The sequence below is a fragment of the Schistocerca cancellata genome, chromosome 10, assembly GCF_023864275.1.
Source record: "Schistocerca cancellata isolate TAMUIC-IGC-003103 chromosome 10, iqSchCanc2.1, whole genome shotgun sequence".
Lineage (NCBI taxonomy): Eukaryota > Metazoa > Arthropoda > Insecta > Orthoptera > Acrididae > Schistocerca > Schistocerca cancellata.
The window spans coordinates 122,282,881-122,300,345 of NC_064635.1; the positions used below are offsets into that span (position 1 = coordinate 122,282,881).

The 17,465-nt window shown below is 39.2% G+C and overlaps 1 protein-coding gene across 13 annotated transcripts in view; it reads right to left on the bottom strand.

The window, feature by feature from the left end:
* The window catches only part of LOC126106474 (zinc finger protein 501-like), a 170,987-nt gene extending 153,601 nt beyond the window's left edge, over nt 1–17,386 (bottom strand). For 6 of the 13 annotated variants that reach the window (XM_049912774.1, XM_049912771.1, XM_049912768.1 and 3 more), the window contains exons 1-3: nt 17,223–17,386; nt 17,015–17,135; nt 6,752–6,814 (exon numbers count right to left, since the gene is read on the bottom strand). In XM_049912774.1, the coding sequence (XP_049768731.1) occupies nt 6,752–6,814; nt 17,015–17,020 (69 nt within the window). In that variant the 5' untranslated portion in view covers nt 17,021–17,135; nt 17,223–17,386. Of the gene's footprint in view, nt 1–6,751; nt 6,816–15,002; nt 15,166–17,014; nt 17,136–17,222 lie in introns of those variants that run through there. The other 7 variants (XM_049912770.1, XM_049912764.1, XM_049912769.1 and 4 more) reach the window with 5 other exon arrangements.
* Nucleotides 17,387–17,465: the final 79 nt, after the last annotated feature.

Genomic DNA, 17,465 nt, shown 5'->3' on the forward strand with positions numbered 1-17,465 from the left:
ACTTGCAAATTTTTTAACAACAAAATTTGTTTACAAAATAAGATCAACTAAAACAAGTAGAAACACTTATATGTTCAACAAACTAGGTACAGAGGCACTATCATCATATCTGAATGTGGAACTACAAACACTTAGTTCTGGAAAGAAGCAGGTGAAGGAACTATGCATCATGTGTAAAAAAAAATGTGTTAACCATCAATGTGATAAATCTGTAATTAGTAGAACAGTTGATGGTTTGTTTTGTTATCTTTAAGCGCTGAAAAACAATTGGTGTCATACGCGCCCATGTTAAAACTATAAAACACAAAGACAGAGAGTAGTTAAAAAAATGACTAAACATCATTCCAAATTGACATAAGGGAAGACAGCTAAAATCAGGAACATGGAGAAAGGTCTACAAAAGACACCATACAAAAACAGAGGTCCAAAATAAAAAATTAAATGCCCTTAGACACATTGTTTTGATGGATAAAAAGTAAAACGTGGTCAACATCCCGTGCGTCATTTGCTAAAACAGCCAATAATTCTGACGGCAAACCCACACGGGAACGTAAAGAATGGGCATTCCATGAGAAAGTGGCGGAAAGTTAAAACTTGGGCGCAATGTGTACAAAGTGGTGTGGTAGTGCCACCTAACAAATGACAATAGCTAAAAAGCAGTGCCCAATATGCAACCAAGTTAAAATGACCTTCTCCTGATGTGAGGGCTGAGAGGCGGTCATCCAAGCCCCTGGGAGAGGCTTAATAACCCTGAGATTATTTCCATGAAGGTAGGGCCAATGGTGATGCCAAAGGAACACAACCTCCTGACAGACGGCAACACAGAGATCACTTGAGGGAATACAGGAACTAGTGGGCTGAGGTATGAGGACTGCAGCCTTGGCAGCAGCCTCATTTCCTGACAGGCTGATATGACCAGGAGCCCACATAAACTTCACAGTAGCTCCACCAAGAGTGAGCAAGTGACAGTTTTCCTGGACCCGTTGTACTAAGGGGAGGGCGGTGCACAGCGCACTTAGACTTTGAAGAGAGCTGAGACTGAGCAGAGGACACAATTGAAAAGTCCATGTTGCCAGATGTACTCCATGGCCTGATAAAGGTCTAAGAGCTCGGCTGTAAATACTGAGCAGTGTGACAGACGTCAATAACACTTCATGATGTAAAAAAAAAATAAAAGAAAAAAAAAAAGAAAAAAAGCAGACACTACTGCATAATGTGTATAATAAATCATAGCATATAGGTAGAGAGAGGGTGCATGAAACATGTTTGGCTGTCAAGAGGGCAATACATGAAACCATCAAAGACTGACACAGCAGAATATTATTAAAAAACAAACCCACAGAAATTCAGGTTGTGTGTAACTGTTGTTAGTGGTACTAAAGTCAGTGTTCATACACTCACAGACGAGACAGGAACTGAAATTGAGGGTAGCAAAGCAAAAGCTGAAATTCTAAACTCTCTTTTAAAATGAAGGAATATCCAGGAGTGTTGCACTAATTTAGTTTTGCCCCACTACATGAGAAAAATAGATACCAGCATCAATGGCACTGAGAAACAGCTGCAAATGCTAAAGCTGAACAAAGCTCCAAAGCCCAATGAAATCCCTATCAGATTCTGTACTGAAACTGTAGCCATGTCAGTCCTGTTTTAACCATAATATACCATAGATCCCTCAAATGAACAATCATGCCCAGTGGATGGAGGAAAGCTTAGATCACACCCATTTACAACCAGGGTGGTGGAAGTTACCTGAAAAAATACTTTCCAATATCACTGACATCCATTTCTTGTATAATCTTACAACATATTTGGAGCTTATAATGGACTGTCTCTAATCTGATGCCCTCCTCCCACACAATCAGCATGAATTCTGAAACTGACTCTCGACGACAGACACAGAAATAAGTTAAGGTATGCGCCAGGAAAGTTTGTTGGGACCCTTACTGTTCATGTTACATATTAATGACCCGGTAGACATTATAAGTACTAACTTTTTTAACTTTTGTACATGGCTGAAGCAGCAATCGTAGAACAAAATCATGTTGACAAAATAATAAACAGCCAATCAGTTGCAAAATGGAAAGTTTATTTAAACTCCTTAATGTTTATGAAACCATCATCTTCAGAAATAAATACTGACAACCTAGACAGCTTAACAATGAAAACATGTTAAGATATATATATAAAGGTAAAATAATATACAAAAGATTATTCAAACTTACTGCATACTATGTTATGGCAGAGGAACACTAAAATGACATGTAATGACTGTACTGACAATTACAAAGGACTGATATGGAGACCGTTCAAAGTAAGATATAAAGAGCACCTCCTAAGTGAAGATGGAAGAACTGTGTACAATTCCACTTCCCCTGAGCCCTACAATATCCAATACATGCCCGCACGTACAACAAAAGCATCAGCTCCGAAGGAAGTGTGATTTCCAGTTCCAAAGAGCAGAGGGATGCAATGTCTTCAATAGTTATCACACTGAGCCTCTCCTATGAAGTAATGTTCTGATCTCACAAGAAATGTGTTTCTACACCTATTTTCCTCAGACCTGTTTTCTTGTTCCAATGAGTATTATCATGTCTCTTATTATCTGACTATTTTGAACACCCTACATACGCAAATACAAACAAGCAACATGACAGCATCTATGAAATTACTATATCAAAAATAAATAAATGGTAGTGCATTAAGACTAGTAAAACACTTGAATAACATCAACCATAAAAACAAAGAGAACTCTGACACTTCAGTTAGCCAAAGATTTCTGGGGTGTGAAACTGTGAAGAAACATGTTGAGAGAACTAGCTTACAGATTAACCCAAAAATTTGTAATAATTGGTTCTGTTGTTACTAACCAATGAAACAAAATAGCAGGAAATTGCAATAGGTGAGATGCAAATATTCTGCAGATAACACACCATGAAGTGTAATGTGAAACTGTGAAGAAACATGTTGAGAGAACCGGCTCACAGATTAACCCAAAAACTTGTAATAATTCATTCTGTTGTTACTGACTGATAAAACAAAATAGCAGAGAAATTGCAATAAGCAGGGTGCAAACATTCTGCAGACAACACACCAGGAAGGGCAGTATGGCTAAAAAAACACACAGCAACAACAACAACCTGCTGACAGGTCACAAAATCTACAACATGTTGCTTTGTCGAATCAAGAGTCTTAAGTATGAAGTATCGTCGACGTATCTGTAGAAGCACGATGGGCGGAGGTAAGCACTGCTCAACGCTTGTTCTTCAAAATCCTCCATGAAAAAATTTGCTATTGCTGGTGATAGTGGCGAACACATGGCTGTTCCATCCATCATTTCATAATAATTTCCACTGTATAAAAAGTAAGTGGTCGTCAAGATATGCCGGAACAACTTCAAAATTTCTGAGGAAAAATGAGCAGCCAACAGTTGTAATGTGTCATCCACAGGTACTTTGGTGAACAAAGAGACCACGTCGAGGCTGACCATGATATCATTTGGGTCTATCTTCATTTGTTTTATGATATCAACAAACATTTTTGAATTCTTAATATGATGTGGGCAGTGACTAAAGGAAAGTTGTTGCTCACCATATAACAGAGATGCTGGATCAGCCACCCCCTCCCCTCCCCTCACACACACACACACACACACACACACACACACACACACACACACACACACACACAGTCTCTTGCACCCAAGGCCAGTGAAACAGAGCCAGTGCCAGATACTGCGGTCGCGTGAAGGGGGGTGCACTTGATGTCTGTTCTAATTAAGGCCTGTTTGGCCAAAAGCTTTGATTGTGACAGTCTTTTTGTGGTATGCATCTGCAACTCAGCATCTCCACTACATGGTGAGCAGCAAATTTCCTTTTCATAACGCTACGAAGTCTTTCGCGACGCATTTCTTGAATAAAAATCTCTCGGTGTACATGCCGCGACAATGCAGGAGCAATCTGGCTTTTTTACAACGCTGTCGTGACGAGGAGGTAGTACCAAAATTTGCACTCATCAAACACCACATCAGAACCGCTGCAGTAAACAGAATTTTACAAAAGACCAGTCATGCTACTGTGAAAGAGAGGATACGTCATACCAGGTATGAACTAGACATGAACGCTCACCTTTTATTTAGTTGCCATTTATTTCTGGCCGGAGTCCTCTCACCATTGGAATGGGAATGGGTGGATACGACTTTGGCGGCACACCAACAAGCCAATTTAAGGAGAACTACGGCCAAACAGGCCGATAAATTTGAGTGTCTTAACCGTGATCGAGGAACTACTGGGTCCAACGCCATTCACCGCACTGTTATCAACTTCTCTGACAAGGAATGTGATGAAGTTACCATCTCAGCTCTCAGTAAAGGATTGAACTTTGCCCTAGCTCCACGTAAGTTACCGGTGGTTGAGATTATTAGTGGAGTGGAACAAGCATCCGCTGCTTCCTCAAGAAGCAGCGGATGACCTAAGGCTTGCTACTAGCCAGATTTTAGCGACATCCAAGTCGCCTAAGTCGAACATCAGCAGAGAGGAGAGACAAGGACTGAAATTGTTGCAGAAGGATGAAGATCTAGTTGTTTTACCTGCTGACAAGGGGAACACCACAGTAATCCTCAATGCTACAGATTACCACAAGAAAGTGGGATTGTTACTGGAGGACAGCACATATCAGATTCTCAGACGGGATCCCACATTGGCGCTCAGCAGGAAGACAAGGGAACTACTAAAAAACTCTGGCCTCTCCGACGAACTGGTGAAGAAGTTACGGCTGAGAGCACCTAGGCCACCAAGATTGTACGGTTTGCCAAAAGTTCACAAGGAGAACGTCTCGTTGAGACCGATTGTAAGCACTATTGGCTCTCCTACGTATAGGCTTGCAAAGCACTTAACTAAATTGTTGACGCCTATAGTTAGTCACTGCCCACATCATATTAAGAATTCAAAAATGTTTGTTGATATCATACAACAAATGAAGATAGGCCCAAATGATATCATGGTCAGCCTCGACATGGTTTCTCTGTTCACCAAAGTACCTGTGGGTGACACATTATAACTGTTGGCTGCTCATTTTTCCTCAGAAATTTTGAAGTTGTTCCGGCATACCTTGACGACCACTTACTTTTTATACAGTGGAAATTATTATGAAATGACGGATGGAACAGCCATGGTTTCACCACTATCACCAGCAATAGCGAATTTTTTCATGGAGGATTTTGAAGAACGAGCGTTGAGCAGTGCTCACCTCCGCCCATCATGCTTCTACAGATACGTCGATGATACTTTTTTAATCTGGCCACACGGCAGTGACACACTGCAGCAGTTCGTCAAACATTTAAATGGTATACATCCAAACATAAAATTTACATTGGAGGTAGAGAAGGAAGGGAAGTTACCTTTTTTAGATGTGTTGGTGGAGCGAAAACCGGATGGACGACTGGGTCATTCTGTGTACAGGAAGCCAACCCATACAGACTTATATCTGCATAGCCACAGCTTCAATCATCCATCTCAGAAGAGAGCTATGCTGAATACTTTAGTACACAGAGCCAGGACTATTTCCAACAAGGAACACCTCGGTCCCAAGATTAATCATTTGGCGACTGTTTTCAAGAGGAATAGTTATTCTGCCAGTGAAATTAAATCAGTATTGTCCTAGAAAGTAAGATACGATGCCAGCCATATACAAGAAGAGGACAAACACATAGCACGGCTTCCTTTTTGCAGTGCTACAACAAGCAAGATAGGCAGAGTCCTAAAGAGGCAAGCAATAAAACCAGTTTTCCGACCACCCAGCAAAATTAAGGAAATGTTGAGACCAGTCAAAGCTAGTCTCAGCTTAAGAGTGCCAGGAATTTATAGTATTCCTTGCGAATGCGGCAAGAATTACGTGGGTCAGTCTGTAAGAAACGTTGCCAACTGCTACATCGAGCAGCAGTGCCACCTAAAATACAGGTATTTGGAAAAATCAGCGGTGCCTGAGCATAGCCTGCTTAACAAGCATTAGATCTTATTTGAAGAAACCAGAGTAATAGCCCATGCATTGAATTACTGGGACTCCGTAATCCAGGAAGCAGTCAAAATTCGACTTAGCAATAATAACTTTAACAGAGACAATGGTTATGCACTCAGCAACACTTGGAAGAGTGCACTGGATAAAGAAAAATCACAGAGAAAAACTTCCCGCACTTTACCTCCTGATTCAAGGGATGGTGCAGCAAGCAACACGGGACAGAAACTACATCTATGGAAGTAGAGGGCACCACTTCACTAAACGCCATATTCCAGCCAATCAGAAGCCGTCCTTTGCATATAAAAGTGGGAGCCTCGCTAGTTCATGACAGTCAGTTTTATCCCTGACGACGACCGTGGAGGTAGTGGTCAAAAGCTTGGAGTTTTCCTTTTCATAACATTGCCATTATTCCATCTCAGACTTTCCAAGTCCTAAGTATGACAGATACACATAACCTAAAATAATAACAAAAAAACCAGTCAAATATGTGCTACAATTTCAAAAAATAAGTGTGGCCCACTGAAGTTAGCTTGTAAGTGTCAAAACAGATATGAGCAATGAAAGATCTGACTACCTCAATCAATAATTTGTTTGAAATTTTATGTGACTGCACTGAATAATAAACCTTTTTTAACACCTACTCCTTTTCCTTTACTGATAAAAGGGGAAGTGGTTGTATTTTTGACTTATTGTCTGAATGTTAACAAACAACATAATTAGTCATATTAACATTACATACTGGCTCTTGTTTGATGAGAGTTGCACCACAAACAGAACTTCTGCATTTCCCTGATGCCATCTTCTGAAAAACAAAAACATGTAAATGAACACCAATCACAAACAACAGTCTGAGACTAAATCATGTACCATAACAAAAGTATGTGTAAAGTCCTAGATTCGTTTGCTGGAGAATTAAAGCATGTATTTGAAGGAAGGCTTATTTTGTTTCATTGAAGCTTCAACCAGTTGATTAGTGTTTTGTAGAAGTTAAAATTATGCAAATCTTTAAAACCTTAACTGCTATACACACACATAGATGGAGTTAGTTTGCATTCACTCATTATTTTTTTCTTTACAAGAATCTAGATTCTTTTAAAATCAACTGCCCTAAAACTAGAACAGGAAAGTGTAAATCTTTCAGAAATTCAATCAAAATGAAATGACTATCTGATTAGGCACTCATTCCATAAATTATCTCAACACTGACAACTGATTTGCAAAGCACTGTTAGAATTTGTAGCAAATAATGTTCAATCGAAATGCTATTTCATGATACAGCATCAAATATATTTTTTCAACAGAAACATTATGGGATCTAGCTTTTGATGAATAGCGGCTGAATAATCTATAATACAAAATAGGAGATTTTCTGGTAATAATGTAAGATACTACATATGTATAACTATAAACAGAATATAGTAAATGCTTCTATATCCATATCTAAATCTATACTCTGAAAACCAATGTGAAGTGCATGGTTAAGGGTACATCCCATTGTACCAGTTATTAGGGTTTCTTCCCATTCTATTCAGGTATGGAGCTAGGGAACAATGGTCATTCAAGCCTATGAGTATGCTGTAATTATCCTCACAATCCCTATGCGAGTGATTTGTAGGAGATTGCAGTATATTCCTAAAGTCGTCATTTAAAGCTGGCCTCTTGAAACTAACAGAGTTTCTTGGAATAGTTTACATCTGTCTTCGAGAGTCTGCCAGAGCGATTTCTTCAAATGAGAGAGGAGATAGTGGGAATGAGAAGTACAGCTGAGTGAGGACCACAATGGGCTTGGGCTGTATAGACCCTCCCAGATCTGTGAACTTTAACACGATGTGGAAGGCGCATTTTGGACGAAACGTTTGAACATGAGTACAGGGGAGAAATATTTGTCCGTCCCCACCCGCTCGCCCCATGAACCATGGACCTTGCCGTTGGTGGGGAGTCTTGCGTGCCTCAGCGATACAGATGGCCGTATCGTAGGTGCAACCACAATGGAGGGGTATCTGTTGAGAGGCCAGACAAACGTGTGGTTCCTGAAGAGGGGCAGCAGCCTTTTCAGTAGTTGCAGGAGCAACTGTCTGGATGATTGACTGATCTGGCCTTGTAACACAAACCAAAACGGCCTTGCTGTGCTGGTACTGCGAACGGCTGAAAGCAAGGGGAAACTACAGACGTATGTAATTTTTCCCGAGGGCATGCAGCTTTACTGTATGATTAAATGATGATGGCGTCCTCTTGGGTAAAATATTCCAGAGGTAAAATAGTCCCCCATTCAGATCTCGGGGCGGGGACTACTCAGGAGGACGTCGTTATCAGGAGAAAGAAAACTGGCGTTCTACGGATCGGAGCGTGGAATGTCAGATCCCTTAATCGGGCAGGTAGATTAGAAAATTTAAGAAGGGAAATGGGTAGGTTAAAGTTAGATATAGTGGGAATTAGTGAAGTTCGGTGGCAAGAGGAACAAGACTTTTGGTCAGGTGAATACAGGGTTATAAATACAAAATGAAATAGGGGTAATGCAGGAGTAGGTTTAATAATGAATAAAAAAATAGGAGTGCGAGTAAGCTACTACCAACAGCATCATGAACAAATTATTGTGGCCAAGATAGAAACGAATCCCACACCTACTACAGTAGTACAAGTTTATATGCCAACTAGCTCTGCAGATGAAGAAATTGATGAAATGTATGACGAAATAAAAGAAATTATTCAGGTAGTAAAGGGAGATGAAAATTTAATAGTCATGGGTGACTGGAATTCGAGAGTAGGAAAAGGGAGAGAAGGAAACATAGTAGGTGAATATGGATTGGGGGTAAGAAATGAAAGAGGAAGCCGTCTGGTAGAATTTTGCACAGTGCATAAATTAATCATAGCTAACACTTGGTTCAAGAATCATGAAAGAAGGTTGTATACATGGAAGAACCATGGAGGTACTAAAAGGTATCAGATAGACTATATAAGACAGAGATTTAAGCGATGATGATGTTTGGTTTGTGGGGCGCTCAACTGCGTGGTTATCAGCGCCCGTACAATTTCCCAACCTTTGCTCAGTCCAATTTCGCCACTTTCCTGGATGATGATGAAATGATGAGGACAACACAAACACCCAGTCATCTTGAGGCAGGTGAAAATCACTGACCCCGCCGGGAATCGAACCCGGGACCCCGCGCTCGGGAAGCGAGAACGCTACCGCGAGACCACGAGAGAGATTTAGGAACCAGGTTTTAAATTGTAATACATTTCCAGGGGCAGATGTGGACTCTGACCACAATCTATTGGTTATGAACTGTAGATTAAAACTGAAGAAACTGCAAAAAGGTGAGAATTTAAGGAGATGGGACCTGGATAAACTGACAGAAGCAGAGGTTGTAGACAGTTTCAGGGAGAGCATTAGGGAACAACTGACAAGAATGGGGGAAAGAAATACAGTAGAAGAAGAATGGGTAGCTTTGAGAGATGAAATAGTGAAGGCAGCAGAGGATCAAGTAGGTAAAAAGACGAGGGCGAATAGAAATCCTTGGGTAACAGAAGAGATACTGAATTTAACTGATGAAAGGAGAAAATACAAAAATGCAGTAAATGAAGCAGGCAAAAAGAAATACAAATGTCTCAAAAATGAGATCGACAGGAGTTGCAAAATGGCTAAGCAGGGATGGCTGGAGGACAAATGTAAGGATATAGAGGCGTATATCACTAGGGGGTAAGATAGATACTGCCTACAGGAAAATTAATGAGACCTTTGGATAAAAGAGAACCACTTGAATGAATATCAAGAGCTCAGATGGAAATGAAGTTCTAAGCAAAGAGGGGAAAGCAGAAAGATGGAAGGAGTATATAGAGGGTCTATACAAGGGCGATTTACTTGAGGACAATATTATGGAAATGGAAGAGGATGCAGATGAAGATGAAATGGGAGATACGATACTGCGTGAAGAGTTTGACAGAGCACTGAAAGACCTGAGTCGAAACAAGGCCCCGGGAGTAGACAACATTCCATTAGAACTACTGACGGCCTTGGGAGAGCCAGTCATGATAAAACTCTACCATCTGGTGAGCAAGATGTATGAGACGCGCGAAATACCCTCACACTTCAAGAAGAATAGAAGTCAACCTTGGGGAAGATCAGTTTGGATTCCGTAGAAATGCTGGAACACGTGAGGCAATACTGACCTTATGCCTTATCTTAGAAGAAAGATTAAGGAAAGGCAAACCTACGTTTCTAGCATTTGTAGACTTAGAGAAAGCTTTTGACAATGTTGAGTGGAATACTCTCTTTCAAATTCTAAAGGTGGTAGGGGTAAAATAAAGGGAGCAAAAGGCTATTTACAATTTGTACAGAAACCAGATGGCAGTTATAAGGGTCGAGGGACATGAAAGGGAAGCAGTGGTTGGGAAGGGAGTGAGACAGGGTTGTAGCCTCTCCCCAGTGTTATTCAATCTTTATATTGAGCAAGCAGTAAAGGAAACAAAAGAAAAATTCGGAGTAGGTATTAAAATCCAAGGAGAAAAAATAAAAACTTTTCGCCGATGACATTGTAATTCTGTCAGAGACAGCAAAGGACTTGGAAGAGCAGTTGAATGGAATGGACAGTGTCTTGAAAGGAGGATATTAGATAAACATCAACAAAAGCAAAACGAGGATCATGGAATGTAATCGAATTAAGTCGGGTGATGCTGAGGGAATTAGATTAGGAAATGAGACACTTAAAGTAGTAAAGGAGTTTTGCTATTTGGGGAGCAAAATAACTGATGATGCTCGAAGTAGAGAGGATATAAAATGTAGACTGGCAATAGCAAGGAAAGAGTTTCTGAAGAAGAGGAATTTGTTAACATCAGATATAGATTTGTGTGTCAGGAAGTCGTTTCTGAAAGGATTTGTATGGAGTGTAGCCATGTATGGAAGTGAAACAAGAAGAGAATAGAAGCTTTCGAAATGTGGTGCTACAGAAAAATGCTGATGATTAGATGGGTAGATCACGTAACTAATGAGGAGGTATTGAATAGAATTGGGGGAAAGAGGAGTTAATGGCACAACTTGACAAGAAGAAGGGACCGGTTGGTAGGGCATGTTCTGAGGCATCAAGGGATCACAAATTTAGCATTGAATGGCAGCGTGGAGGGTAAAAATTGTAGAGAGAGACCAAGAGATGAATACACTAAGTAGATTCAGAAGGATGTAGGTTGCAGTAAGTACTGGGAGATGAAGCTTGCACAGGATAGAGCTGCATCAAACCAGTCTCAGGACTGAAGACCACAACAATAACATGCGACACTTTCCCATGGATCTAACAAACCTGTGACCATTGTGCAGCCCTTCTCTGTATATGTTTAATATCTCCTCTTAGTCCTATCTGGTACAGGTCCCACTCTATTGAGCAATATTCTAGAACCACACTAGCGATTTGTTCGCAATCTCCTCTGTAAACTGATTGCCCTTCTCCAGTATTCTACCAACAAACCAAAGTCTACCATCTGCTTTACCCACAACGAAGCCAATGTGATCATTCCACTTCATATCTCTATGAAGTGTTACACACTGCTATTTGTAGGATCTGGCTGAGTCCAACAGTGACTCACTGATATTACAATCTAGGATATTAGATTTCTTATTTTGTGATGTGCACAATTTTACATTTTTTAACATTTAAAGCAAGTTGCCAATCTTTGCACCACTTTGAAATTTCACCAAGATCTAACTGAATATATATGCAGCTTCTCTCAGACTGTCTTCATTCCAGGTAACTGCATCATCTGCAAAAAGCCTGAGGTTATACCAATATTTTCCACGAGTCATTAACATGCAACATGAACAGCAAGGGTGCCATCATCCTTCCCTGGAGCATATCCAAAGTTACTTCTATATCTGACGATGTAAGTAATAACAAAAGATATCTATCTCTAACCACATTTATTAGTGGTTTTTCGGATAAGTAGGCTACAGGAATGCAGATTTTATGTCACATTATTGTGGATTCTACTGCATGAAAGAGTCTTCAAAACATGTCTGAATGAACAGTTTTCTCTAGCCCTGACAGCATTCAATTTCATTATAGTTACTGTAATTTTCCTCGTCTCACCCAGTCTCACCCCTTCACTGTTGTCCCTGCTCAAGGACAATTTTCCATCTTCTTTCACGTGTTAGATTCTCAAGAGTAACAGAATTCCTCCTCAGACAAAACACGGTAGATAACAAATTATACAAAGGAACTGTCAGTTCAGTGTTGATAACCAATAGTTATATTAGAATACACACTGACTCTAGAGGGTAAGAGTTGACAGAACAGCTCAGCAGTAAAAACAGATTATATTTAAGAGTAGATTCTCCAAATACTGAGAAGTTGCTCTTCTGGCCGATAGAAGTTTCATTTGTGAATAGCAAACTTCTTTACTGCCTCAACAAAAATCAGGGTGCAGCAACATGGATGGTTTGATATTACTTCCTCATAATTCTATTTGCAGAGCTAGCACTTAAGGAACAAAAGACAAAATTTATAAAATGATAGATGTAGACATGCATATTCGAATCTAAAAATGAAACAACTGTACATAGTAGAAACTTAATGTTTTGGGAGGTAAAGTTAAGTACAACCCATAAAAATACAATTAAACTTCAATGGCCATTAACAGATCCATATTTAGTCTTAGTTCCCTGTTATGCTCAGAAGTACAGGCTTACGTGTGTCTTGTTTTGGTCACTTTCAAAAATTTATATAAGACAACAAGACATATATAATACACAGTAAATCTACAGATTGTGGTGTTATTTGCACGTCTTTCTCTCTCTCTCTCTCTCTCTCTCTCTGACACACACACACACACACACACACACACACACACACACACACACACACACACACACACACACACAGACAGACAGACAGACAGAGAGAGAGAGAGAGAGAGAGAGAGAGACCTACGCAGCTTCAAAATTTAATAGACAATAAATTCATTATAATTGATCTTGCTTTAGTAGCAGTTTTTGCTTATTCTTGCTTCATGTCTGTTGTACTTCACATGGTTTCAGAATTCTTCTAATGAATAGAAGCAATGATCCAATAAGAAATATCAAGCGGGACCCAACCAACAGTCTTGACTGCGCATACCATATTATTTTATCTATCCTTTTAATACAATAAAATATGCAACATGAGTTTCATAAATGTAATGTTTTTAAACTCAAGATCTTTCAACAACCAAAGAATAAGATATTTCAGTATTCTATTGGTGAAGTTAAAAATCCACTGGAGGCTGCTGTTGAGGGAAACAAGATTGTTACTGCAAGCAAATTATACAATGCTCCAAGAACATTCAGAAATAAAATTTCTGGTACGTCTCCACAAGAATGTATTGGGCACTGCTGCCCAAATTATTTCCTGTTCCACTCAATTGCTTTAAGTTAAAATTTATTTACTTTATGCATGTTTGTTTTCTGATTGTATAAAGAACAAATTACTTTCTACCAAATTGATTCTACAATTATTTAAAGCCACAATTGTAGTATAATATGCAGTGTAGTAAATATATAGACCATCTCGAACTGTTAGGATAGGAAAATAGCTGAACAGAAAGGGAAGATTAGAGCCCTTAAGGCTGAACTGCTGCTTAATGCTAGGGAGGAACTGATGAGGTTAAAGGGGGAGAAGGGTGAAGACAGGTGGGAAGTGGTAGCAAGGAACAGGAGTCACAGAAAGAGAACAATATCTGACAGTTTCATCATTGGCACAAACAACAGATTTGCCTTGCTACCTCAGTCAATTAAGGAAGAGGCTCAAGTAGATGTAAGTGTAGTCAGCACTCAACAGACTATCACTAGGAAACCAACCATTTCCAAAAAGTAGAAAGTAAGAGAAAAGTTATGTTGTTAGGTAGCAGCCATGGAAGAGGTATGGGCCAGATCTTGCAGGAAAAATTAGGTGACAGGTACCACGCCACAACTATTTTCAAGCCCAGTGCAGGTCTTAGCCAACTGATAAAGGATGTAGAATCATTGTGCAAGTGTTTTACAAAGTAGGATCATGTGTGATAGTAGGTGTAGCAGGAAATAGTACTGATAGGGTCAGGGCTACAATATTGAGTGTGACCTATTAAAAATAGCATTTGCAGAAAACCATCCAGATGTTGGTTTCGTTCCTGCTTTTATGTGGTATGATCAGCCCCAATTGAACAGCTCTGTCAGCAGGGCCAATATGGAGCAAGATCAGCTGCTTCGGGCTACTACTTTGTCAGGCATAGGCTTGGTGCCTGTTGGTGGTACTGGTAGGTGGGACTTCACAAGACATGGCCTGCATCTCAGTGGGAAAGGGAATGGTAAACTGGCTGGGATGATAGCAAAATCTTTGGGAGGGGGACTGAGTGAACCTCTTTTTTTAGGCTAATCATCCAACATTGATTAAAATTAATCTTAATAAGAAGCTCAGACAGGCAGGTAGTAGAGATCTTAAAACATCTGAAGATTCTCATAGGACAACAGTGAAAAACAATGCTAGTAGGTCAAAAGATTCTCATAAAAGCAGTGAAATATAGTGTTAATATATTGGATCAGAAGGTCAGCAAATTAAAAAACAAAGTAGATGAGCTTCTTGTTTGTTTAGAAGATTTCGAAACTGAGGGTGGAATAGATGTACTATGCCTGTCTGAACATTATATAGTCAGAGGTATGGAAAAGGTAAATGCAGATGGATATAAGCTTTCAGCAGACATAAGAAGAGACACTATGGAGGGAGGATTTTCCACATACTGTATGTTAAAATGTGTCATAGTGTGAAAAATTTGGAGCCTAAAAAATTGTGTGTAGAGTGACATAGAAGCATGAGCATGTGAGCTTAAACTCAATAATGGTACTTTTATAATTGTAGCTGTGTGTAGGTCCCCATGGGGAAATTTTCAGTTATTTTTGAAAAATTTGGATTCTTTGTTGTGCTCTCTGTCAGACAGAGGGAAGCAAATTATTGTTTGTGGGGATTTCAAACTGGATTTTCTGAAAGATTCCGTACCTCCCATGCAAGTTGGCCCGGATTCACATTCCCAGCAGGGTTGGAGATTTTCTCCGCTCATGGACTGGGTGTTGTGTTGTTCTCATCATTTCATCCTCATCATTCATGGGCAAGTTGCCCAATGTGGCGTTGAATGAAATAAGACTTTCATTGGGCAACCGATCTAGAAACAGTGAAACATTATAAAACTGCTGCACTGTACTGAGAAACGTTATTAAAAGTCCAGAAGTATGTGCATTATGTCTGAGATTAGCACATCTGATAATATAATTAGGCTAAAACAATTTGGAATATTGTTAAAAGGGAAACTGGGCAACCAATAGCACAGGAAATGAAAAGTTTGTTAACAAGAAGTCAAAAGTAGAAAACTTTTTTAATACTCATTTTTTAAGTGTTGTAGAGAAAATAGAATCCAGCTATTCATTAGAATTGACAAGGCAATATATGGAAGAGGCAATACCAACACAATTTGATAAAATTGAAATTCTACCCACTTCTCCTACTGAAATAAGGAAAATAATTAATCCAGTAAAAGTAAAAGCTCACATGAAATTGATGCATATTTCAACAGAGTATTAAAAGGTTGTTCCCAACAGGTAAGTAGGATTCTCAGCCACATACGTAGTGGCTCACTGAAACAGGCCATTTTTCCAGACAGACTGAAATATGCTATTGTTAAACTATTGCATGAAAAAGGGGATAGGTCTGATGCTAACAGTTACTGCCCAATCTCACTTCTGACAGCTTTAATCAAAATTATTGAAAAATTAATGTATTCAACAGTAGCTTCTGTAACAATGAAGTAATAATGAAATGTCAGTTTTGGTTTTTAGAAAGGCTTTTCAACAGAAAGTGCTGTATATGTTTTCACTGATCTAATATTAAATGGACTGAATAACCAAACATCATCCATTGGGATATTTTGTGATCTCTCAAAGGCTTTTGATTGTGTGGATTATGAAATTCTTCTACATAAGCTTAAGTACTGTGATACAAGTGTGACAGTGCACAAATGGCTTAATCCATATACAACTGGAAGAATGCGGAAGGTAGAACTTAACAGTACAGACAGTTTGCAAAAATCGGGATAACACCATTGATAATATAGACTATGAACACACGTCTGTCACTAAGGTAGAATATTCAAAATTTCTGGGAGTGTGCATTGATGAGATACTGAATTGTTAAGAAACACATCGATGATCTGCTGAAATGGTTAGGTGCAGCTACCTATGCTATTAGGGTCATTGCAAATTCTGGTGATAAACACGGCAGTAAATTAGCCTATTATACCTATTTTCATTCACTGCTTTCATATGGCATGATATTTTGGGATATTTCATCATTAAGAGAAAAAGTATTAATTGCACAAATTAATCAGAATAATAGCTGGAGCCCATCCAAGATCACTTTACAAACATTTATTTAAGGAACTCAGGATATTCACAGTACCTTCCAATACATATATTCACTTATGAAATTAGTTATTAATAACTCATCCCACTTCAAAAATAACAGCTAAGTGCACAGCCACAACATCAGAAGAAAGGATGATCTTCACTGTTCTGGGTTAAACCTGACTTTGGCACAGAAAGGGGGTGAATTATGCTGCCACAAAAATCTTTGGTCATTTGCCAAATAGCATTAAAAGTTTGACAGATATCCAACCAACAACAAAACTTATTCTAAAGTGACACGTTCAACGTCATTACGAAACGTCGTTTTCATGATCTATGCAACAAATACTAAAATATGTATGTCCTTAGGATGGCCGTAGGTGGTGTTTCAATCCGTCTTCTCTAGCTACCTTTAGGACTTTCAGAATGCAAAAGAAAGCCATGATATTCATTAAAGCAAGTAAAACTACAGACTCCTACAAAATCCATTTCCAAACCGCTGGAGATGCTAACGCTGTTTTGATTGTGTATTTTCGACACTGTTAAATTCGTTTTCAAAAACGGGACAGACAGGGCCACCGATTGCAGACTAAAGAAAAACTGAAATTCACAGACCTGCATGTGTTACGTGCAAATACACAATTTAGTCAAGAGGAAGCATTCCACATTGGCTTTCAGCTGGTCAATAACATTCTCAAAAGTATCTGCACCAAGTCTCTTGACGACGACAACAACTCTGGAAATATACGTAAACATTAAAAAAAAAAGTCCTGTTGCAGTGTATGAAAAATCAGATGCTAAGGCAAAATAGATAAAGATATACATCTCCGGCGTCAATGTTCTGAGGGTCAGTTAAGGTTATTTCTTTTAGCATGTCACTTCTCTTTCACAAACATTAAGTCAAAACTTGATTACACCATCAATGAGTTTGTCTGACGTTTCACATTTGTTTGTAAAATTTAAAAATTACGACTAGAGGGTTTTAGCGTTTAGTTGCAATTAATCGAGCTTGTTCTGATAATCGATTTTACTTAATCGATCAGCCTCACGAGTAATTATTTCAATG